Here is a 23,568-nt window from a genome sequence, read left to right as displayed (position 1 = left end):
GGTTACAACATCATGCATACTACAACTTTCTTTAGAAGAAAATAAATACCGGCTCGCTGAAATGCACAGTATTTTCGTACATAAGATGAAGGAAACAACGTCACAGCCGCGGCAGACTAACATATGATCTCACATGAAAGCACAATAATCATGCACCGACGCAACGAGAAAGACAACATCTCAGAGTGAACACAGATAAATGCATGTAACACTATCCATCATTACCATCAGATTGGATTTCCATACCACGACTAAACTTATCCCTTTACCATCATTTACTGGTCCCCTTCAACCAGTTTCAAGACACAAACTCAGCTGATTTAAAGGTTTGTGACTGATCACCATTACAAAAAGAACTGAGAAAAAGACGAAACCAAAAAAAAAAACCAGTTGATGCAAACATTCTCCTGAAATCTTTGCCTTGTGCCAATTGTTGCCGTTTGTACATCAGAACTCCAGTCTCTTCGCCTGTGGAGGATGGAAACGATCAGACATCATGTAGACCATTTAAAATGGAATTATAAAAAATTAAATGATTCAAAAGCAACATCCAAGCCACCATACATAAGAAATTATAGTTAAGAGAGTGAACACATCCTTTATTCGTGCTAGATCATTTACCATCGTGCCATCTACCCATATTTTTTAAGGAAGAAAGTGAGGAAAAAGCTTTACCCATATTTTGTTGATGGTTGGGCCGGGCCGGTGCTGGGGTGAGGGTTGCTGCGGTCTCGGGGTTGGGGTTGTGCATTCTCTTGTGCGGGGCAGGAGTGGGGCATGTGGTGGTCTCCAAACCTTCTTGTGCACCATAACCTTAGCCTAATGCACTTCTACTTCGACTCTGGAGGGCGTAGGCAGTCGAATCATTTGGTGAAGGATTACAGGACTTCCCAGCGGATGCTCCAAGTCTTTGGAAGAGCACATCAAGGCAAGGGTTTGCTGGGGTGCCTGGGTCGGTTGCTATCAATGCACCCCCTCCACCACCATTGCCTCCACAGAATCCAGTACTAGCGATACAAGTAGCACCGGCAAGCAACAGTAATCCATCGGGTGGATACCCCGAGCCTAGGGGGGCAGTCAACATGATTCAGAAGGGGAGACCACCCAATAGGCAGCAGAAGATAATCACGCGACAAGTAAACTTGGCGATTCAGGTGCTGCCTCTCACGCTCGAATACCTCGACTGGTCCGATCAATACATCGGGTTTGGTAGGGAGGATCACCCTTACAAAATCCCTCGACCAGGTCACTCACCTTTGGTCCTCGATGCTCAGATCAGGTTGGATTGCAGCAGGGTTTTCCTTGACGCAGGAAGTGCCATCAATTTGATCTACGCCAAAACCTTATGAACAATGAACATATCTTTCACAAACCTGATACCTTCGAATGCTGGGTTCCACGGCATAGTTCCGGGAAAACCAGAGATGCCTTTAGGAAAGATTTTGTTTGAAGTAGTATTCGGGACCAATAAAAACTTCAGAAGAGAAAAGCTCGAGTTTGAAGTTGTGGATTGACCATCACAGTATCATGTGATACTAGGAAGATGCAGGCTGGACTTGATCAAGAAGCACGTACGTCAACGAAACTAGCAAGAGCTGAGACTGTTGCCAGCGCATCGATGTCTGAACCCCAGTTCTGGTGGACAATTGTCATGTTTGAACTGCAGGCCTGAAATGTAAGTGAATATAAGCAACATCTAGATGGTGCTACGTGCCTTTCTGCGGCCTGGACGGATGGCTCGACGAGGTAGTGCAGCTTCTCCGATTAAACGCCACACACATTGCACGCCGTCTTTGGACAACGAGGTACTGACGGTGCGGAAAATTGAGTAATGACACGATTCAGTCTGGAGCAGATGTCTGGTGATCAATTCAACATTCTTGGAAGAAATGGCTTCATGGTTGGAGTAAAATTATTCGACTTGATGTACATTTGATGTTTTTTGTCGCTTTGATTCGTTGGGAGAACGGTGGTCGCTGGTCAGTAACTGGACTGGCTGCTTGCGCTGATGTTTCCGGGAATATTTGTTCCCGTATTCCCATCTATCGCGAGGAATTATGGATCGATGCCAAGAGAATGTTGAGCGCAAACGGGCGGACAAAAATCCCTGGCTCATGTCATGACCTCACCTTGATTAAGGAGAGATCGGACAGAGAGGAGAAGAGGTGGGAGAGCAAGCGCAGGAGGTGAGAACAACAGAAGAGAGATAGAAATGAGAGAGCCGTCACCAGTTACTATCATTCGATGGTTTGAACAGGAGCCGGAGTTTTTTTTTTCTGAACGGATACAACGCGTCGTCGCGTGCATGCATGCTTGACATACACGGATGGCTTCTCCGATTCGTTGGGAGCACGCTGGACTCCAACACGGACTCCAACACGGATGGCTTCAGTACATGTCCAAGTATCGAGCCCAGCTCAGCAAGTCGAACTCGGTTTCGTGTCTTGTCCTGTCCACGCTGCCGGTCTATATAATACTGTATCGCGTACTCGTAGCAGCAAGCATCCTGACTCGATCGCCTCTCTAGGTCTAGACGATCGAATCTCGTTCTGGTTTTGGTTGCCGCGCCTGCTCGCCCCGATCTCCCGGTCCGGCATGGCGCTACTGGCGTCAACAAGTCCGGCGGTGGCCAAGATGCTGCTTCGGTGGAACTTCAAGGAGGGTTCCGGCCTCGGCGCGCGGGGACAAGGGATCGTCGCCCCCGTACAGCTCTGCAGCACTACAAGCGGCATCGGCTACGGAGAGAGGTCGTACGAAAACGGCCTTCCTGGCACGACGCCGGCGGTCCAAGAAGAGTGGCGCCGGCGGTGCGAGGAGCTTGCACGAGCCCTGCGGCACGAGGAGGAGTGCTGCTTCAAGACCCTCGAGCTGCTGCTGCGCGACATGACGCGATACGACGACGCTCGCAGCAGAGCGGAGACGGCGGAGGCGCTGGCGGCGATCGTCAAGTCCATGAAGATGTTTCAGCTGAAGCGAACGCCGGGGATGTGGAAAGCCACGCTGCCTTCTTCCACGGTGCTCTACATCGTCGAGCGCGTGATCAAGCCGAAGATGGCGGCCGACGCGCGGGAGTGGACGCCGTCGTGGGACGCGGACTGCCACCAGTGGGTGCGGCCGTGGATCCCCCTCGTCGGCCACTTGCCGGACGGCCTCTTCGACGCCGTGGAGCGCAAGATCACCAACCACGCCAACGAGTACGCCGTCATCTCGCCATGGAAGGATTACATGGACCAGACACAGTGGGACACCTTCACCCGGCGCCACGTCCTGCCGTGGCTGACGAGTCTCGTGCGGGAGCTGATGATCGCGCCGCCCAAGCAGATGGACCCTTCCTTCCACACGCTCATGCAGTGGGCGCCCCTCGTGCCGGCCAAGACCGTGGTGTTCATCCTTGAAGAAGAGCTCTTCTTCGACAGATTTGAAGACGCGCTGCGACACTGGCTGCAGTCCGGCGCCGGGAAGCCGTCTTCCAAGGAGGCCGTCGCCTGGTGCACCGGCTGGAAGAACCTGTTTACGCCCGACCTGCTTGCCGACGAAGGCGTAGTCGCGCGTATGGATGCCGTCGCCGCCTTGGTCGATACTGAAGCCTAGAACCTCAACCGTCTTTGTTGGTAGTCTGCGTGCATCGGATGTAATTTGTCTTCTATAGATTTGTGATAAAATTACAATAGGTCCTTATCTGTAATCATGGTGTGATACAGATGTAATATATAAATGAGATCATCTTGTATAACTGTTAATTTCTAGCATGATTGTTTCTCATGTTATGAGTCCAATCAGAATTTCAGCTTAATTATGACGTTCTACTTAGGCAAAGTGTTCCCATAATAATTGCCTATTTCCTCTTCAAGTTTGGAGTCAGTACTATTATACACATTCAGTATTGGCGGTGCATATCAAAACATGTCTTCAATCAGAACTCAGAACAACGGACGGGGGTTATAGTCAGAAACTCCTGTGCTGCGAAGTCGGAGCTCATGTAGAGAGATGACCTGTGTGGCGTCGTCTTGTCGTGAAGACCTTCCTCGACGCGGGTCATGTGCATCTCCTGTTTTCAAATCGGAGCAGGCGGTCTTTGGTGTGAAGGGCTATCTGTTTGGCATGAACCGGTGTGGGCTTCACGAGGCCGCTACGGCGAGGTGTTACTAGGCGGTCGTTTCTTCGGTGAAATTGGAGTCGCTGATTCAGGGAGGATACCGGTGAGCAACCTCGATGATCCTCTCTTCGCCAGTGTGTGTGCAGTGTGCGTTTGCTAGCCAGGGTGGCTGTGTGTTGCCCTCGCGATGGTCATGTTCCATGACGGTTGCCAAGGATGTTTGTACCGATTTTCGGCGGATTTTGGCCAATCTCTTATACTCCCTCCGTTCTTTTTTAATTGACTCGAATTTAGTATAAATTTGTACTAAATTTGAGTCAATTAAAAAGGAACAGAGGGAGTACTTAATAAAAATGGCAAGCTTTTTACCTCATTTCAGCTTCTGTCAAGTTCCAACTGAAATTGCAGACTTGTTGTCTGTAGCTCACAAATACAATCAACACAATTCTGTCATGTTTGTTACTCCATCCAATTCATATTGTTGCTCATTTAGCATAACTTTGTACTAAAATAGTGACATGGATCGAAGGGAGTATCTGATTTGTTGCTTGAATATGTACTCAGACTCATGGGTGGATCGGATGGAGTATCTGATTTGTTGCTTGAAAATGTACTCTGACTCATGGGTGGACCGGAGGGAGTATCTGATTTGTTCCCTGAATACGTACTCAGACTCATGGGAACAAACATGAATTATATGTTTCCTTTTTCCTTGTGACCCTTGTTGCCCAAAAAAATCGCAAGATGCGTTAGACTGAGAGCTGGCCTAGCTAGGATTGAAAAAGGTGATTGATTTCAGCCGAGAGATCTTCCTGGATGCGAGATCGGCCCATGTCATGATTGAAAAAGTTCAGCAACTAAATTCCCATAATCAAGGCTATAATAACCGATCTACATGTGTGCATTAACAAACTCTCTTTTCATCTGGCACCCCACCAAATTTTGATAAATTTTTTTTTTAGGGTTACCAAATTTTGATAGATGTGCCAAAAAAGTTCAGTCAAAATACTAGTAGAGGCCAAAAGAAATTACAAGACTGGTCACGCTCAGCGGAGAGTTCCCATTTGGGAAGTTCCCCATTGGGAAGTTCATCGACCACACCAAGCTGATTGCTCGCCGGACATCTCCCAGAGCGACCACGGCAGCCTCTACCATGCCATTGGCACCAGTTTGTGGTTGCCAATGTTGTGATGAACTGTCAAATGAATATTTACCTTCATTTACCAATTTCAGCAAGATTTTGCTGCTACACCCAGATAAAAATTTACCTGAGCAAACTGGTACAACAATAAGACAAATAATGAAATAGGCATGTATGTTGAACAGGGCCTACAAAGATCACATTCATTCGCTTTCAACACAAATCGTTGTATACCATGCTTACATACATAATGTATGTGCAGTCACCAATCGTTGTATACCATGCTTACATACATAATGTATGTGCAGTCACCAAATCATCTGCTCTCATCGCATGTCCAGACCTCACCTATAGGTTACAAATATGTCCAGACCAACAAAATCTGATTCAACTCAAAATTTAGGGGAACACTTCGCAGCATCCCATCATAAGCAGAACAATGCTCTTCCTAGTTCGCACCCAAAAGCTAAAATGATAATAATAGCTGCTATTATAAACTAATGTATTGCAGCGTCATCACAGAATTAATCAGTTCCCAAGCTAGTGTCTATGCCAGTGCCTTTTTCTAGAGCTATGTTCACCTCTCATCTTACCTCTGATCTCGAGAATTCTGGAGGCAAAACAGATGAAACCAATGATGGCCATCGCATATAGCGCTCTGTAAGGTGCCAATGCCATGGAGCTAACGAAGGAATAATAGCCACCAAGGAGGTAAAGAAAGCTCGGCCCAACTTCGTATCCTCTCCTTCCGGGTAACTTGAAAGACATACAGCTGGCACTTGGTTGCGCTCCAAAAAGGCCATGCAGAATAACACCCACACAAATTGCAGAATCCACAAACCAGGGAAATCTCGGGCCTACTCCGATTCTCTGTACAGAAAAAGAAACAGGAACAGATTTAAATCATTATTGAGTAAGGAGCATAACATAAGTTGTTGGCTGAGGTAGAGCATCATGTCAATGTTTTCATGGGATGTCTTGCAGAGTGCCCCAAGTTATAGATTACAAATGTGATTCTGGAATCAAAAGTCTCAATAGTGGTAGGCACTTTTTTTTTTTTTTTGAAACGGGGCAAAAGCTTTGCCTTTCATTGATATAGGAGAAAAGAGTTGGCCCGTTTATGAGGAAAACTGGCCGAAAAACCGTACAACACGACACCACACGCCAGCCCCGAGGCTGCGCTCCACACGGGTCGACGACCAGCCGGGTCGACACCACACCTCAACGCTAAAGGCGGAGGCGAAAGACCGGAGCCACCGCTCCAACTACCACGCCGGCCCCAAGGCCGCGCCCCGCCTGGCCGAAGACGAACCCGCCTCCACCGAAAACCACCAAAACACTCCACAAGGCACTTTTTTTTTAGAAAACGCAAAAGAATTTGCGTCTCATTTCATTGAACAGGAAGGCATCAGGGGTACAACCTCCAAAGAGGAGGGACACACAAACACACACAACGACATCAGGGGTCCAAACTCCTAAAACTAGGTGAAGAGGTGCCAATAACTTCAAAATGAAACGACATTAGGCCTCGCTGAACCTTGCCTCCAGCCAAGAATGGCGAGGTATCGAGACTCGGAGCAATAGGGCAGTGTCATCGCCATTGCCAGACGCCTCCAGGAGACGATTGCAGCTCTAGAACTGCCCATGCCAACATACCTTGCACCCATGTGCCTAGAGTCAGCGGGTGAAAAGGCAGGGCCGGCTGGAATTGGTGTAGCTCTCGACAGGGACGTGCCAGCACTGGCGTACATTGGGTCGGTAACATTCAATCAGGTTCGTTAGCAATATTGTGATGACATCTATCGCGCGAACGTGATCAAGATGGCGCAGCGGCGCGACGTGATCGCCAGCGCCCATTTAAAATCTGAACTGGCAATGCATTTCCATTTTAAAAAATGGAAGTTGCCGGGCCCCACAACAATTTTCCCCTGGCACCTTTACTTTGAAGTCGCGCGCGAGGGCTTACGCGGGCACATTCGTGCCATATTCGGGTCCCAGATTTTAGCTTGGAGTGAATGCATCAAATAAAAGCCTGATAGTAACATGTTATATATTGAATATTGTTGGCAATGACCTATATAGCACATGTTGCCTAAATATTAAGAAGTGCATAGCAAGTAAGATCACCATTCCAGCCAGGATTCATTATCAATTACTACCTCCATATCTACGAATAAGGCTATTCCAAGAAGAAATTTGACCGGAAAAATTGAACAAAATCTTGATTATATTGTACGTAATTAGTATTGTTGGGTTCGTATTGAAAAAAAAACATTTTCAAATGATGCTAATTTTATATCAACAATCTTCATATATTTAGAGTAATTCTTGGTCAAAGAAAAAAAAAACACGAAAAACGAGGGCGCCCTATTCTTTGAAATGGAGGGAGTATATTTATCAACAACGGATACAGGAGCAAATTCACAATTAGTATACGACAGATATAATGGTTTGGAGAAGATATTGGCTAATGGCTTTTGGTCCATTGGGATAGCTACTAACTGGTTACTGGCGCTGCTGGCAAAATCAGTCCATGCTATATGTAATCACTGACGAGGTAATAAGCAAAAAATGGCACATTGAGGAGATATCCAAAATCATTCAAATAGGTAGGAATGACAAACCTGTAGCCAAGCAACAAGCGAAGGCACAAACATGAGCGTAGCTAGAAGATGCAGAATCATGATCCCATGCCGACAATCGAACACTTCTAGCTGGCTGTCAGTAAAGCTTTTAGCAGCGGTTGGGCTATCATCCATTGGCAGGAGTTGCTCGATCACATCTGGTTTACTTTTGGATAGTAGAATAGGATTATTACCCATCTTGGATTTATAGAGGCCTTTTTTCTGAGCGATATTACGAAACGAAGCTCCCAAGAAACTGTTACAACACCAAGGCACCCACTTCATCAGTTGAACAACTGGGGTTACATATGTAATAGATATAAATGATACTAGGTCGCTACATTCAGAATACCTCTACAAATATTTCAAGCACATGCTACGATTCTATATCTACGCATTCAAGACAATGATGCAAGAAATGCAAGACACTCTTCTGAAAAAATATTTATAAAAACTCCTACACCATAAAGATTCATAAGCAAAGCATGCATACAGAAATGAAGGTCGGAAATTTACTCCTATATAGAGATAACATTATCCACCTGCCACTTCCCGTTTACCAAAAAGTAACTTACTGACTAATGGGACATCTGTCCACGATCTACATCATCTTGTCTTGTGGTTTTTCAGAATATATAATACTCACTCCGTCCACAAAAAGAATGTGTCAACTTTATCTAAATTTGCATGTATCTACACAATAAAACACGTCTTGATAAAGTTGAGACATCCTTTTCAGGATGGAGGGAGTATGATTAATTTTATGGTTTTTCTGTTTGAAAATTGAATTTTCAAGTCTAAGCAAATTATAGTGGCTATTATATTTCTTTGGAGATCAATGTGGCACTAGATTGGATTTACTTTGTTACCTAGGTAGCAATAAACCGGAACAGAGCTAGCAGGAATAAACAAGCCATGTTTAGAATGCACAAGTTTTTTTTCTGTACGAAATGAACTCCTGCGTAATTTATGTTCCAGACAGATCGTTGTCGAAAAATTTAGCACAGTAACTATAACTAGTGTGTATCAGTTTAAGTTAAAATAAAATGTACCTGCAGAGTGCTGAATGAGCATGGAGCGAATGTGAAAGAAGTAATAGACCAAGACCAATTGCGGGATGAACAAAGCAGACAAGAGAAATTGTAGCAAATGCTACAACTATATTTGTATTGTTCTTGGTCATCTGCACAATCTTTTTTCCAAAGTACATCAATTAGTATCTGAATATGAGCATCAACAATTTAAAAAAAAGAGATCTAAATATCTGCATACACTCATACTTCCAGGAGGCACTTACCTTGAGAGATTGAAATGAGAATGAGAAAGCGAGAAACTGGCGAATAAATGGAGATTGGGTACCGTCCTCCCATGATTGCCAACTGTATACCATTATTACAAGATAAGTAACAGAAAAATTGTGTATGGTCTGTTTTAAGCACACATACTAGTTTCAGAAACTTCATATTAGTTCTACAGACCTCAGCGGCTTTACTATCAGAATTTGAATTGTGGAGAAACAATTGCCCAGGATGCAGAATATGAAGTGAAAGATACAGAAATCGTGCATAAACATAGCATTAGAAAAGCTAATTTCTTAAAAGGTCGCTATGGATAAGAAAGACAAAATGTATAGCTACTGCGAAGTCCCTAGCCCAATTCAATACCACAGCTCTAACCATCTCTAGATACAACTCGCAGTTCCTGTTTTCCTCACAGATGTTCTGATACTTAAACGGGTAAATAGTAAGCTCATAGCATAAGTAATATTAGAAATGCAGGATACGCGAGTCCAGTGCATCACACAACAAAAGTACCAAATATGGTTCTACTATAATATTAATCAACCATTACCCCCAAAAGAGAAGTAGGAAAAGCTAACTTTACTCCATACAAGTATCATGTTCGTACATTTGACCCCATAAAATTTATATTGACTTCTTTAGCCACCTAAACTCACGATTCCCTACACAGAAAATTAAATGGTTTACTACCATGGAGAACCCCTGCTCAACCTCCGTCTGGTCGACCCCTAGCTTCGTCTGCCCAAACCTCAATCAACTCGACACACATGCAAATGATAAAGCTGCTTCACTCCCAACAAGCTCGACGAAATGCTAAGATTAGCAATTCTCTTCCAACAGGAGCAGAGAAATGTCATTCTGTGGAGCCATGGAGGGTCAAGAGGAAGTGCATTCATCACCTCTTCTCCCACTGCCATATTCACGCGACACCACATGCATCTTTGATGGTGCTGTCCAGCATGAGTATGTGTGTGCACGTGCGCCCCATGATGCAGTGACTTCTAAACCGAAAGGCGAGCTGTGTACTGCATCGACCAAAGCCAAGCCCAATCTCACATGTGCTGGTTGCAGGCTCCAAGTGGCAGCGACAACCCAGCCTATATTGTTTGGTCACTATGGTGAGGTCATGACTTGGGTCCAACTCGATCGAACAAGGAAGAAGACACCTCCGAGCTAGTAGTAGAGAGGAAAGAGAGAGATAGGAGGGAGACAAATCAGGGAGAGAAGGTATGAGATGGATGCCTTCGTGGCAAAAACTGGCCTCGGGGGATAAATGATCCGGTACTAAAAATTAGATATTTTAAAGTTCAGGCTACTAATCGAACAAACGTGATAGTCCAGGGAGTGAAGTCGACATTTTAAATACAAATAATAAATTTAAGGCTCCTAGCTCTTAAACAGTATCTGCATCATGATAAACATAACAGAAGAAATATCAAAACTGCTTTAATAAGATGTATTTGGGTGTACTAACCGTCTTTTGACGAAGACATGTAGAATAGCCGCGACATACAGAATCAGTTTCGAACAAAGTATCAGCAAAATGGTGAAACCATTAGCAATTATATAGCAGATCACCGTAACAAACAAGAAGGTCCCAAATCGAGGGTTTTGCCCTGTAGTGAGAAACAAAAAGGCAAGGAATAGAAGTATTGGCGTGAAGCAAAGGAACATCCATGGGCTTGACAGTTTCAGGTTCATCTCTATAGCTGACAAAATAGATGGTACAGAACAATCACGCTCCCATGCTGATGATTGCCGCATCAGGCCAAACAGTACTACAGCAATCATGAAACCAAGAATCTGCAAAAGACAGCATAATAGTTTAACACGTAACCATGGGCAATCTTATGCAGTTATCCGGCTACAGTAACTAGCAGTTTTATGCAAATATACAGGAATCCCATCAATGGTGTAAAATTGAGAGAACAATCATTCTATAATCATCAATACACGTAACCATTGCAAAGGATAGATGATAGTATAGCAAAAAAAAAAAAAAAAAACCTGAGTTTTCCTAAACTGCAGATGTAATACGCATGCCCTAATCGCAGGAAGATAAATACATATGTACACCCCGTATGAATTAAGTAACATAATGGCGTGTTTGGTTCACTGCATGAGGCCCAACCAGGCCAGACAGATGCAGGTTTTAAGTGTTTGGTTTCCTGCATGAGGCCTCAGGCCTGGCCAGCATGGCACTTAAAGCACACCTCAGCCCATAGTAGACGGAAATGGGGAACAGTGCCACGTTCCCTGAATCGGGTTCATCGGCCCGGAAACGGAGTCGGAGTCGAGGCAGGGTACGAGCGAGTCGATTGCTGGGACGCGACCCAAGACTCTAAGGAACGACAAAGAGCCTGGAGACTTACCAGGCAACTGTGGTGCACTCCTTTTCTTAGTCAACCAAAAAGGATAAGAATCAACAACTCCAGTGGATTCACGTCGCTGCTTGCGGAATATGCCATGTGCCGATGTGCCGTCAGAAGAAGTTCGCGGCGGCCTACGCAGTGGCCGTGGACGTGGTGGCTGGGGTCCGGCCACCACACCGTTGGTCTTCCTTGAGCACCTTGCATATAGCGGGGAACCGGGGACTGCATCTCGCCTTCTATTTTGTCCGGCGGCAGCAGCAGCGTCACCAATCCCTATTTCCATTCTGTAGGTTTCTGTGGGCAAGGAATAGGGATCGGTTCAATGGAGCTGATACATTTCTTTACTGGGCTCGGCATGGCAATCAAGGCCCATAGTGCTACGGTAAGGCCGAACATAGCACAATTCTGCAGAGATTTTCCTTCAACCGAATGTATTATTCCAGTCATCGTCCCCAAACTACTTGGGTCGTGTCCCCGCCATCAATCGGTCAATCCAGAGATGTATACTCCTATCGTTCCATGTTGCTGTACACCTATCAATTCCCGTCCCCCGTTCCCGTTCCTCGATCCCACCGACTCGGGAACATGGCTACTATGCCTCAGCCAGGCCTGCTGAGAACGCCTGAAACAGCCGTTTTCACATAGCCAGGCCTGAGTGGGTGCATGGGGCAGCTGAGGGTGCAGGCATGGAAACAGGGGAGAGATGCCACGTCCTTTTGCGGACACGCGTCATAAAATAATGATGGTAAGCATTAGATCATGATGAGGGTTAGGTGGCATATAGAAGTACATAACTTCTTTGGGCTGCCTAAAACTGTAGGTCCTTCTCTTCATAATGATGTGGTTATGAGGCAGCTGTTAGAGCATCTCTAACAGAGACTGAAAAACAGGCCGAAACCGAAAAATTCCAGCGAGAATACGGGTTCAGGCCGAAAGAGGCCCAGAACGGAGCCCGAACTCACGGCCTGGCCTGTAAAATGAGTTCGAGGGCCCGAGAAATTGGACGGTCGCCCCATATTTATACAGGGCGCGAGGCCGAGTTGGGTTCCAAAACCCTACTCCCCCGCCGCCGCTCCGCCGCGTCGCCGCTCGACCCCCAGAACGGCCGAGGGGGAAGCCGAGGCGCCGCCAGCCGACGCGTGCAGCCCGCCGCTGCTGGCTCTTCCACCGCGCGGCGACGGCAACGACGACGACGAGGAAGGCCTCTCACCTGCGGGAGCTCGTCGGAAGCGGCGTCGGTCGAGGTGCCACACTCGTCCTCGCCTAGGCGCCTCCGGCGAGCCAAAAAACCCTCCTCCAGCGCTAGCGAAGCCCCGGTGACAATCCCCGGGCTAATTTCTTAGATTTTAGGGTCAAATTAGAGCGGCGGATTAGGTTTAGTTAAGTATTTTGGTTGATATTGTAAATTATGTTCCAATGTAGCTCGATCGGAGCAAGAATTCCTTTCATTTCGCAAGGATCATCGCAGCAAAATTTCCCGCGACTCAAAACGTCGAAACAAACAAATTCAGGAGACCGAACTCCGTTTTTTCGGTTCCACTTTATACGGGCTCTGCTAGAGATGCTCTTAGCCTACTACATTCTTCAAGAGGCCAGTGTGATGTGTTAATCAGTGGGACCCCTCTGCAACACATTGTGCAGGCAACCAACCGTGCCATTGTCGCTTGGTAAGAAAAATACCACACTTTATTTTGGTAGATGTCTTTGCTTAGGTACAATGCGCGCAAAGTGGGTGACTGAACTTTATCTGAGCCCAAGTTGTTTTTTTCTGCCTGCAGTGCTCAGCGAAGAAGATTCAAGCTTGGGGATGGATACTCCAAGAGCAGTTGTAGGAAGAAGCCACTTCCTACAAGATATTGTAGGCACTTGGGTTAGGGATGCTTGCCATCCCCACGGCCTTCTTACCATGGTTAGGTGGTCCATTCCCTAGACCAGCAGTGGATGTAGCCGGTATGTGAAGTATGTAAAGCTGAAGTATCCCCTTTCTACAGGATGGTGAAACTGTGGCATGCTATGCTAGCCATATTTCTTACAAACTGGTGCATGTGAAAGGTTGAACAAGGCCTATAGATGACAAGGTGATGCTTGATTTTTTTCTCGGACATGATAATGCTTGAAAACCATGAAATTCCTTTACAGAAGGTGTACAAACAAATAATAACTGCCACAGCACTGTCAGCACATATCAGCATATGCCACATTAAGGCCATATATGTTGATCAGTTAGTAGAGCTATATCAACAATCAACGTGATGCACCAGAGAGAGACATTACGATACCATCCTCAAAACATGACTCAGACAAGGACTAGGTACGCTGCAATGATGCATAAAAGTATCCTGCACAATAAGATTACCTCAGACATGTACAACAAAAAGAACCTGCTCGTTGCAGCACCAAGTGAAGCACGGACAGTGACTTTGTATGAGCAATGCGGATCAGCCTACAATATTTGAAGCCGACAAAATTAAGTATTCAGTTCATGTATAATTGTAGTCAAGTACAGACACACTATGCATGGACACCCAAACATTGTTATGTGCCGTTATATGTTAGAAATGAACATAACAATAATAAAAAAGTTATAGATCTGAAATTTTAGACTTTTGTACGTGTCAAATGTGGTGCACGGCTAGTGGGTACTAGGCTGGCATCACCAACATGCAGGCATGGCAACTGTCAACATTTTCTGCATGTGGTGAACAACACCGCAAACATAGAAAATGGTAGCGCGGAGACTAATATGGCAGTCAGTTGAGGATAACAGTAAAGCTAGGTGATTAAAGCCGGACAGTTTGTGGCATTGACAGCATGATCGGCATGTCACTAGGAGGTACACGGAAAAGCTGAGTACATCAAGTTTGTCAGGGTTGTGATTCTGAAGCAAATCAGAGATTCCACGGTAGGATTGCGAATTGTAGTATCTGTGACTCGGTGTAGAATCGAGAATCAAAATCCTAACATCAATGTAGAATCATTAGGATCGACCAGTCATCCTAGGGTTTTAGTCTCGTGGAAACGTGTATTTGTATGAAAAGCGGTAATGGCCAGTCGTGCACGGCTAACAAGAACGATAGAACACAGGGATTAAAGCCATTCGTACAATGGTAATTTAGAAGATAGACAAAATCTATAAGCAGGTGCAATAAAAGTTCAGAGCCTTGCAAAATTCAAAAATATTTCCATAATATGTAATTTTCCAGTAACATTAGTGAGCTCCCTTCCACACAATACAATTAAAAGGCATGGCAAATAAACTTACCAGAACTAGCACAGTAGTTCTCTCAGCCCCTTGATGTGAATCCCAAGTAGCAGGTGATGAATCAACCACTACAGTCGCAGAATAGATATTCGGAGTGATGTGTAGGCCTGATACAGAATCCCAAGCCAGTGCAACAGGTGGGAAGCACCTTAATTTACAAAGGTCTGCAATGCATACATATGAATAGTTATAAAGTAGTAACAATGCTTAACCAAGGCTCTTCAAACTGGTAGAGAAATTACTTAATCAGGTGCAACAACCAATATACAGGTTGATCAGTCTACAGACAGGCGAAGAGGTTATGTCTTGCATAGATAATAAAGGCCAGAATATAATGCATACTGGCTTTTATTAGCTCTTATGTTGGTGTAAATCATAATGATCGGATAGGATGCATACTGGTTGGCATTAGTTGTTATTACTATGACCAATTTATAGGTAACAGCTAGGGGTACAAGAAAGTTAAACAGAAGCAGTTGCTCACTGTTTTTATCAGCTTCCATTTGGTCTCCAATGTTTTTTATTCCACATCCAGTAGTTCCCAGTGATAATATAACAGGTAGAAGACCAAGACTGACAGAAAACGACAAGGTTAAAGCCAATGGGTGATCCTCCTTCAAAAATATTTCCTGGAATTAAGACATCCAGGTTTCAGCTCATTTTGTACCATACAGTAGACAACATCATAATCAATACTCTGTTAAGCACTAACTAGTAATTACTAACTTCAGAAACATAGCTAGAGCGGACAATCTTGGCAACAGAAAGTGCACTTGTTCCTTCCGCTGGATTAAAGAACTGGCCCACTGCCATAGAAGCTGCTGGGGGAGGTCTGCCTGAAATCATCTGGATACTAAAGATTAGAACAACGAGCATAATTCAATAAGCAAACGAAACATTTGCAATGTGCATCTATTGATAAAATTTTATAACCACAAAAATACCATACATGTGCGTGAGATGGCAGTTCAAATTGAACTGATGGATTTAGTTTTTTGTGACACATTTTAACAGGTTTACGACCTATAGTTCTCAAATTCACTAGATTTAGCTATGAAGCGTGGATCCACTTCCTCCACGGCAACTCCATCCCACTCCACCACTACCTTGGCCACTTCCCCCTTGATCCATCCGCATCTGGTCCTGCAAGTGCACAGACGGTGTTTCCCAGCACAGGTGCCTCGCGAGATCTGTCACACTCGTTGCTCATGGAAAAGTGCCTTGAATCTGTGCTGAAGCACCACCCAAGCTGTGCCCAATACTTCGGTGCGCACACACACATATTCGGACCCCACAGCTACTACAATAGTGTATTCCATGGCCCCCTACTCGTGGAAATTAGTTACTACTTGAGCCACAGAGGATGCTCTGCTGCTCAGGTCACCTAATTTGGTCTCTTCATAACTAGAGAACCTTTCAGTTTTTTTAATTGACCTAATCCCTGTCATTGCCACTTTGCGTGTGTGCCAGCTCGTCGCATTGCTTTGGCCAAGTCCATAACACTATGATTTCAAATCCGTTAAAACTCCAGGTGGTTCTGTTATATGGGATGGACTCATGGACATGGACAAAAGAATTTGACCTATCTACACCTTGCCTGCTTGGGAGGATATAATACATGATGGGCATTTTACAACTGTATTTCTTACTAGTTACTGCAGCAAACTGTATATTCATATTCAAGTCAGACATAAAATTAGCAATAAATTCAGATACATAAAATACCATCTATATGTATCGTCTCCATGAATACAAACAATATCCATAAATACAAATTAAGCCCTTGAGTAGAGGGACCAGAATTTTCAAGAAGCATGTCTAGGATTTTATTTTTGCAAAACCTACTTTCTAGTGGATACGTGTCCAGTACTTTCTAAACTTCCAGCTCCTATATCGAGTAAAGATAGATCGCACTGTTCACCCCCAATAGGTAACTGAACTCAGCTTGTTGGCCATTATCTGGTTAATAATTTTCAACATTTTTGCTTATCCAACATGAACATGAAAACACAGTAATCGCAGCTCTACTTTCATTTCTGATGTATAAGAGCTAGTGTAAAATATATCGTATTAATAGAAACTGATAACACGTTTCTTCAGCTGGGTAAAAAATATCCGAAATTCAAGTAAAAGTCGCAGGCTTATCTGTTTATGACAAAAATTTACGATGAGGATTGCCTAAGAATCATTCATAGAAAATACCCTTTTAGAAAGACTTATCTAAGGTAGCGTTGTCAACCCGCGTGGGCATTTTTTTCCTGCTCCAGCGGCCAAGAAGGGGAGTGAGTGGAGAGGGGAACGATGTTGTGGGAGAGGCACATTGGTAACATGGAGCGAACAGACAGGAAGAAGCAGAAACCAATGTTAGATACACGAAATTCCACGAACGCCATCAAGAATATGACCAAACCACACGGCCAGCAACCACGCCGCTCCTCCCGCTCTCCTCCAATCCACCCACACCCAAGCAGTAGGCAGACATGCTGGCTGCAAACAGGCCCATACAGCACCGGGCCATAGTCAGCCAGACAGTGAAGGTTGTGTGTGGTAAAAAGATGCACAGCGCCAAGGTCAGCAACCAACGCGAAATGAATGGTCAAGATGCAAGGCCGAAATGCTCCGGGCAGACAAAAAAATCAGAGCTCTAAGGAGGCCTTCCAGCACCAATTAAGTGGTAAGACCTAACTGAGCCTGATCTCATAAAACATGTTTATGAGAATAAGTGCATGCTTGAATAGAAGACTTTCCTCACAATATCTTAGTTATAAGATTTTTATTCATTTCATTTACGCACCCTAAACTTAACATAATTTTTTTATTTGCAGAAGTAACAAAACATCTTGCTTAAGAGGTAAGGATGGAAGAAATTCAAAGCACACTGTATTCAGAAAGTCAACTCACAAAGGAAACAAGATTGGTTGTGCAGAACATTCTATAAGAGAAAAGGAATGGTTCAAGGTAATACCGGTCGTGATGCCACCGATATGGTCATGAAATGGAAACCACTCATGTCTTCTGGACTTAGCAGAAGAAATGCAGAAGGAGGCGGTTGCTCAGTTTGGCTACCAGGTTCTACCTGCTCGACAAGCAAAAAGTGATAGCAATGCCAATGTTCAGAAGATAACAGATATTATGTTACTTACAATGGAGGAAGGAAAATCAGCAATGATAACAAAATGATCTACTGTTCAGTGAGTGTTACAATGGCATCATTAAGAAAGAAAAGGTACCCTCACAATAAATTCATTTTCGCTGCACATACATACTTGAGAAAATGAAGGGAAGGAGGAGCTGCTACATGTAGATGGCACTATATAAAATATACTAAATCTATGCGAATAACTTAATAGAACTGAAAATCTGAGGGTCGTCTTCTAAGGTAGTAGCCCAACATGACATAAGAAAATAAGATACAGATGCTGCAGTTAATGGTTTAAAAACAGAGCAACAATGGAAACACAAAAAAACATTTGGATCATCGCACACACATCAGAAACAAAAAGCCTGCACGTGAACCAGAAAGACAGAGAATGCCAGCATGTGGAAACATGAGAGGTCAACAGTTAGAAATATTACCTGTTTTGGTGCAGGTCCTGCTGGGATTTGGACCATCTTCAAAGTGACCTCAACTATCTTTTTACTGGCAGGTATTTCATTTTGGATGGATGAATGATGCTTTTCTGGCCACAGGTGAATCCTCACTCCAGAACATGGAGCAAGATTTGTAACAAAAACAAAGTGTCCTTTTCCATTTGAACCCTTCAACGAGAGAACAGTTCAGGAGCCAAAGTTTGTTCAATTACAGGTGCATGTGCTAACTTTATAATAAGGTGTCCGAATGATAAGCAGAACTTTGGAAAAAGCTACACTGATTGAGCACTAGTAAGACAATTTCACCTACCAGCTTTTTAATATCTAACCATCTTCTCCTGCCATCCATTGCTAAAACGGTAACCAAATTTGACGGAATGTGCAGGTCCTTTTCAAGGCCATCACTTGTCCATTGAACAGATGGTGGGCAAAATCGTGAATCATTTCGCTGCAATTCTACAGAAAATATGGTGTTATGTAAAGACAACAAGACTGGCATGAGATTATGGCACCACTTTTTTTGATAACGCCTTCTGGTTATTTTGAGGGTTAAAGCCACGTTTATACTACAGTGTTTCAATATGTATATAAAGACACTAAATCAATAAAACGAAGTAGAAACTATCAGCGAACAAATTCACTATAAAATCTGACACACGTCAATTTTCCATGAAAAGTAACGTGTCATACCAAATTAGCAAGTTTGCATGCTCTATACAACTTATTAAACTAGCACTTCCATGAATGTAACAGTACAGCAGTATAGTTATTCTACCTAAACTATTCTAAATAAATCAGTGTTAGTACTGAAATAGATACATGGACATCCAAATTATTTTAAAGGAGCTGAACTACAACTACATTCACAAATCGCTTCAGAACTTCCACAGGCAGCAAAAAAAAAATTTGAAATACACAAGATGCCCTGTAAAGTTTCAATATGTTCAAAAAAAAGACAAACTACTTTCAGAAACCTCTTGATGCCATATGAAAACGAATGATCACCTTTGACCTAGATTTCAGATCCCCGGTGAAGATTTATGTGCTCATAATCCCACAAATATTTCATCTTTTAGGCTATCAATATTAAATTGTGGAAACGATGAAAGAACGGAAAGAACGAGTCGTACCACCAGCATCCCTGGTATCACTTGAGAGAAGATTGGAAGATTGAGAACCTGAAACACGATTCATCCAGCTCAAAGATTGAGGAACTGCGCTCTGGAGCATTTTTGCAAACACGAAAACTCTTTTTTGTGAGCTAAAAAATGGCTGTCGGTCCACGGGATCTATCATGCTAAGAAGAGTGTGTGCAACCTGGACAAGGTTAAAATCCTCATAAGTACGGTATACGATGTATATCACTTAATGCACTTTAAAGGAATACAGATTCAACCTGTACAGCTAATTGATTACACCATAGGATAGATTGATGTTCCATGGACAGCCAAACATTCTTCACACTGGAGCTTCCTACCATAAAGCCATGAGTAGAAGGTACAATGCCATCCAATGAGGCCAACCTTGACCTAACCTGAATCAAAATAAATGGAAACTCAACATTTGATTGACCTCTTGTTTAGAAGATTTAATCAATGTCACGAAATGGTCGCTCAATGCTACACTGTAGCCAACTAACCATACATAATCGAGGATCTAACAAAATTCATGCCATAATCAATGTGGCATTGAATCAACTATCTGAAATTCTATGAAAATTCATAATCTTATAAGCAACATTTAAAAATGATTTAAGTAATGAAACCTATCGGTATAAGTAAAGTCAGCTTTAAGTGTGCATACAATGATTTGATGTAGGAATAAAACTGATTTTATTTTATGTTTTGCAAACAGAAACTTAATATTCTAAGAATACTTAAGAGTGCCAGCAAAGATAACATTACACTTGTAAGTTATACCGTGACACTGACATGTTCATTAGAAGCATTGCATCTACCACAAAAATACAGTGGACAAATAATTTTGAAAATAAAAAAATACGGATTTTATAATCTCAATCCACTACATTACAAGCATGGTCTTCTAGATTTTGTGAGAATTTTGCTGTACCCAAGTGCTAACAAAGAAGGTCATCTTGTCACTGAAGAAGACATAGACATAACCAAATGTGCATACGATTAAGTGATTAACTATATAAATGAAAATACTCTGGCAGAAATAATACCTGATAATCATGGATGCCGCCTGATACAGAAACAACTACCACATTTGAGAGTTTTGGACTGCTTGTACGTGATTCTCCTGTCATGTACCCATCTCTCCATAGTTCATTGACATGGGAGAAAAACTGACCCAAAGATGGCTGCAGAGCAACAGGAGGATACCTGGATAAGCAATCATTTGACAACATGAGTGACACTTCGCTTGCCCACGCCACCCAATCAGAAGTAACACAAAAATAGAAAGAATCGGAGAGAGAGAGAGAGAGAGAGAGAGAGAGAGAGAGAGAGAGAGAGAGAGAGAGAGAGAGAGAGTACTGGTGTGGGCTGGAGAGCGTTAGTATAGTTTCGACTGCTGCTTTCCTCAAGCCTGGGTGGACAAGAGCTGCTCGAGCTACAAAACCACCCATTGAATGTCCAACTAGTATTACACTAGATGGCAAGTTGCCAGCAGATCGAACGCCATCGTTTGATCGCGCTACATGAGACTCCTTGTATTGATCAAGGATCTACAGAGCACAGAATTGATATTGGAAACAGTAAGCAATACTATTTTCATACTTCATAGAACTAAAGACAGACATAAATTGGTTGCCACTAGAAAGTAATTGTGTGGAATTTGTTTGCAGGAACATAATCATATCAAACAATTTGAAAATTCAATGTTGTGGAAATTGTCCTGCTCCTTGTAGACGATAATAGAAGTTTTCACAGTTACTCTTTCAGGGTTTTTTTTCCATGATTTATTCTGATTGGTTAAGACTAGGCTTTGACAAACAATTACTTGCTTAATATGCATGTTTACATGATAAAAGTCATTCGTAAGTAATGAGATCAAGCTTATGTTATATAAATTGCATAATAAGGGAGTAATTTTTGGTCAAACCACTGGCTCAACCAATCAAAACATGCTCCGCATTTGCAACTGAGGGAGTATGACTTTGGCTGAAAGGTCCATTGCACTCTATGCTAAGAGCCTAGGATCATATCTTACAAGTAAGGATTGGTTACCCTGTGGACGGCATAGACAACATGTTCCGTATGCTCCTCGAGTATGCGACCATCCATTGCCGAGTGTTCTCCTTCAAGATCAACAGCAAACCAATCCAGCATACAGCCATATCGTGATGGAAGGGAGAAGTCTTCCAGTTCAGATGTACTAGATGCTTCCCGATAGAAGGAGGGCTCGGGTGGACCATTTTGATATGCCCGAAAAGATTCTGCAGCCAACGAGCGAACCTAGATCCATAGCATGATAAAACAATGAGAAAGGATGGTAATATATGATTGTCAGTAACAGTAATATATAGAAAGAATGACAAAATAAGCATAGTTACAAGTCCACAGCTTGTTTACTGCTGGGCATTCAGTCAGGAATAAATGATAACAAGGTACAAAACAGTGAAGAATATGAAGTTCTGTTCAGTCCTGTAATCTATCAGCGGCTAGTTCGGTACATGTCTACTGTTACATTGGCCTTGCTTTTTTATGACTCATGAGGCCATTATTCAAAGTTTACTAACATATCGAGGATATCATTTTGCAGTTCATAACTGAGGCTTTCACTTAGATGAGCAAACGTCAAAGCAGGCCTTTCACCTGCTTGTAGCTTCCGCCGTTGCCGGGGATGAACAGCACCGGCACGCCATCGAGCTTCCTGACGTGCTCGTCGAAGTCGATCTTCTTCCACCCCTCGTGGTACAGGAAGAGCCCGTACCTGTCGGAGGAGACGTTCTTGGGCGTGGAGATCGGGATGTAGGTCGGGTACATGTAGGTCATCTGGCACCCGTTGGGCGCCGGCCGCAGCAGCCTGTTGAGGGCCGCGAGCGTGATCCAGGCGGAGAAGAAGAGCACGGACCCCAGCCGGCAGTTGCCGCCGAATCCACCCATGGGACTGGCCGGGGATCGATCAATGCGAAAAATCCACTAATCTTGGTCAGGAACTCGGCATCGAGCTGCAGAGGACGCCGAGATTTGAGCAGAGCCGCGGTGCGGGGACAAGAGGGGATCTTGGGCTCGGGATCCGGGGAGACCTGTGGAGACGGGCGATTCCCTGGCCAAATGCCACGATCCACGGCTCGTTCTGCTCCGCGGCCGAGTCTCCGGCCGACGCGAGGGGTCTCCGGGGAGGAGGAGGCCGGGGCGGGGTGGGATCAGGGGATGGTTGGGAGAATGGCGGAGATTTGGAGGCGACGGGCGGCGGCGCGGAAACGATGGGAGCCACAGCCACTGCTCTGCAAAAGGAAGCTGGGGTTCGGACCCAAGTGACCCACAGGCAGTGGCTTGTCGGATGGATCTTAGAGCCGCACGAACGTTGATGCGGAACGAACGGGCGGCAGCTGAGGAGAGGCCCCGCAGGCTGCCGGGCACACACGTTGTTGGAAAATATCTCGGGAAACTACACCAAACTACAATGTGCATTTTGTATGTTGCCCTTTCAAATTTCTAAAAGAATATAGTAGTAAAATAAATTATGGTCCTAGATTGTGTTGTATATTGCATCCATGAAGTTTCACTAAAAAAAATTTAAATTTTTCACGCAGGTCACATGCGGTCGTATTTTGAGACCAAATTTTGCGGGGCACAACATATAACATAACCAATGTTCATGATTTATTTTTAAAAAAAAATTGAAAGTTCACAAGTGTGGCATGTAATAATTAGATACAGATGCAACTAATTACGGAACGCTCTCGAGAAATTGTGCAAACGTTAAAATCCTGAGTGGACTGCATTTGGAGTCTTTTGTAAGCGTGACCATTTACATTCCACGTTTGCATAATAATACAGCCATTGTAGCCTCTTTTGGTTTCTTCGTTATTTTGGCCACTTTGTGTCCTACCATGTTAGGTTTATACTCTCTCTAATCAAATTAGATTGGTGCGGACTCGGGCAGGAGGTACACATGGTTGTGGTCCCATCGATTAAACTAGATTGAATTGTAGTACCTAATATTTTCTCTTGTTATATAAATATATGATGTTTTAGATATTTTGAAATA

At 43.9% G+C, this 23,568-nt stretch overlaps 2 protein-coding genes across 3 annotated transcripts; one reads left to right on the top strand and one right to left on the bottom strand.

Moving 5' to 3' along the window:
• Nucleotides 1-2,524: 2,524 nt before the first annotated feature.
• On the top strand, nt 2,525-3,609 carry LOC127304905 (septin and tuftelin-interacting protein 1 homolog 1-like). Its single transcript, XM_051335458.1, has one exon. The coding sequence runs from the start codon at nt 2,596-2,598 to the stop codon at nt 3,589-3,591; it is 996 nt and encodes a 331-aa protein (XP_051191418.1). The 5' UTR covers nt 2,525-2,595; the 3' UTR covers nt 3,592-3,609.
• A 1,805-nt stretch (nt 3,610-5,414) lies between these two features.
• Nucleotides 5,415-22,847, bottom strand: LOC127300462 (uncharacterized). Of its 2 annotated transcripts, XM_051330566.2 has the most exons (19): nt 22,601-22,847; nt 22,167-22,522; nt 21,579-21,806; nt 20,886-21,076; nt 20,573-20,732; nt 19,784-19,921; nt 19,518-19,704; nt 18,698-18,843; nt 18,373-18,555; nt 17,762-17,872; nt 15,523-15,642; nt 15,281-15,425; nt 14,797-14,960; nt 13,891-13,977; nt 10,637-10,965; nt 9,159-9,240; nt 8,914-9,053; nt 7,862-8,117; nt 5,415-6,107 (listed from the first exon to the last, which is right to left on the bottom strand). In XM_051330566.2, exons 2-19 carry the CDS (start codon nt 22,455-22,457, stop codon nt 5,778-5,780), a joined length of 3,288 nt encoding a protein of 1,095 aa, XP_051186526.1. In that variant the 5' UTR covers nt 22,458-22,522; nt 22,601-22,847; the 3' UTR covers nt 5,415-5,777. The 2 variants fall into 2 exon arrangements, with proteins under 2 accessions (XP_051186526.1, XP_051186527.1); XM_051330567.1 differs by lacking the exons at nt 22,167-22,522; nt 22,601-22,847 and having other exon boundaries at nt 21,562-21,692.
• Between the last annotated feature and the right edge of the window lie 721 nt (nt 22,848-23,568).

This window comes from Lolium perenne, chromosome 5 (genome assembly GCF_019359855.2).
Source record: "Lolium perenne isolate Kyuss_39 chromosome 5, Kyuss_2.0, whole genome shotgun sequence".
NCBI classification, from domain to species: domain Eukaryota; kingdom Viridiplantae; phylum Streptophyta; class Magnoliopsida; order Poales; family Poaceae; genus Lolium; species Lolium perenne.
The sequence above is the reverse complement of the archived record's forward strand: the minus strand, read 5'-3'. Positions and strand labels throughout refer to the sequence as shown.

What these genes read in the sequence shown, in the direction of transcription:
- LOC127304905 (XM_051335458.1), top strand. Translation starts at nt 2,596, where the DNA reads ATGGCGCTACTGGCGTCAACAAGTCCGGCGGTGGCCAAGATGCTGCTT.
- LOC127300462 (XM_051330566.2), bottom strand. Translation starts at nt 22,457, where the DNA reads ATGGGTGGATTCGGCGGCAACTGCCGGCTGGGGTCCGTGCTCTTCTTC. An exon ending in GCTCTAGCTATGTTTCTGAA is followed by an intron (nt 15,426 to 15,522) that starts GTTAGTAATTAC and finishes TCTTAATTCCAG; the next exon opens with GAAATATTTTTGAAGGAGGA. An exon ending in TTTTGTTGTACATGTCTGAG is followed by an intron (nt 10,966 to 13,890) that starts GTAATCTTATTG and finishes TGTCTTTTGCAG; the next exon opens with ATTCTTGGTTTCATGATTGC.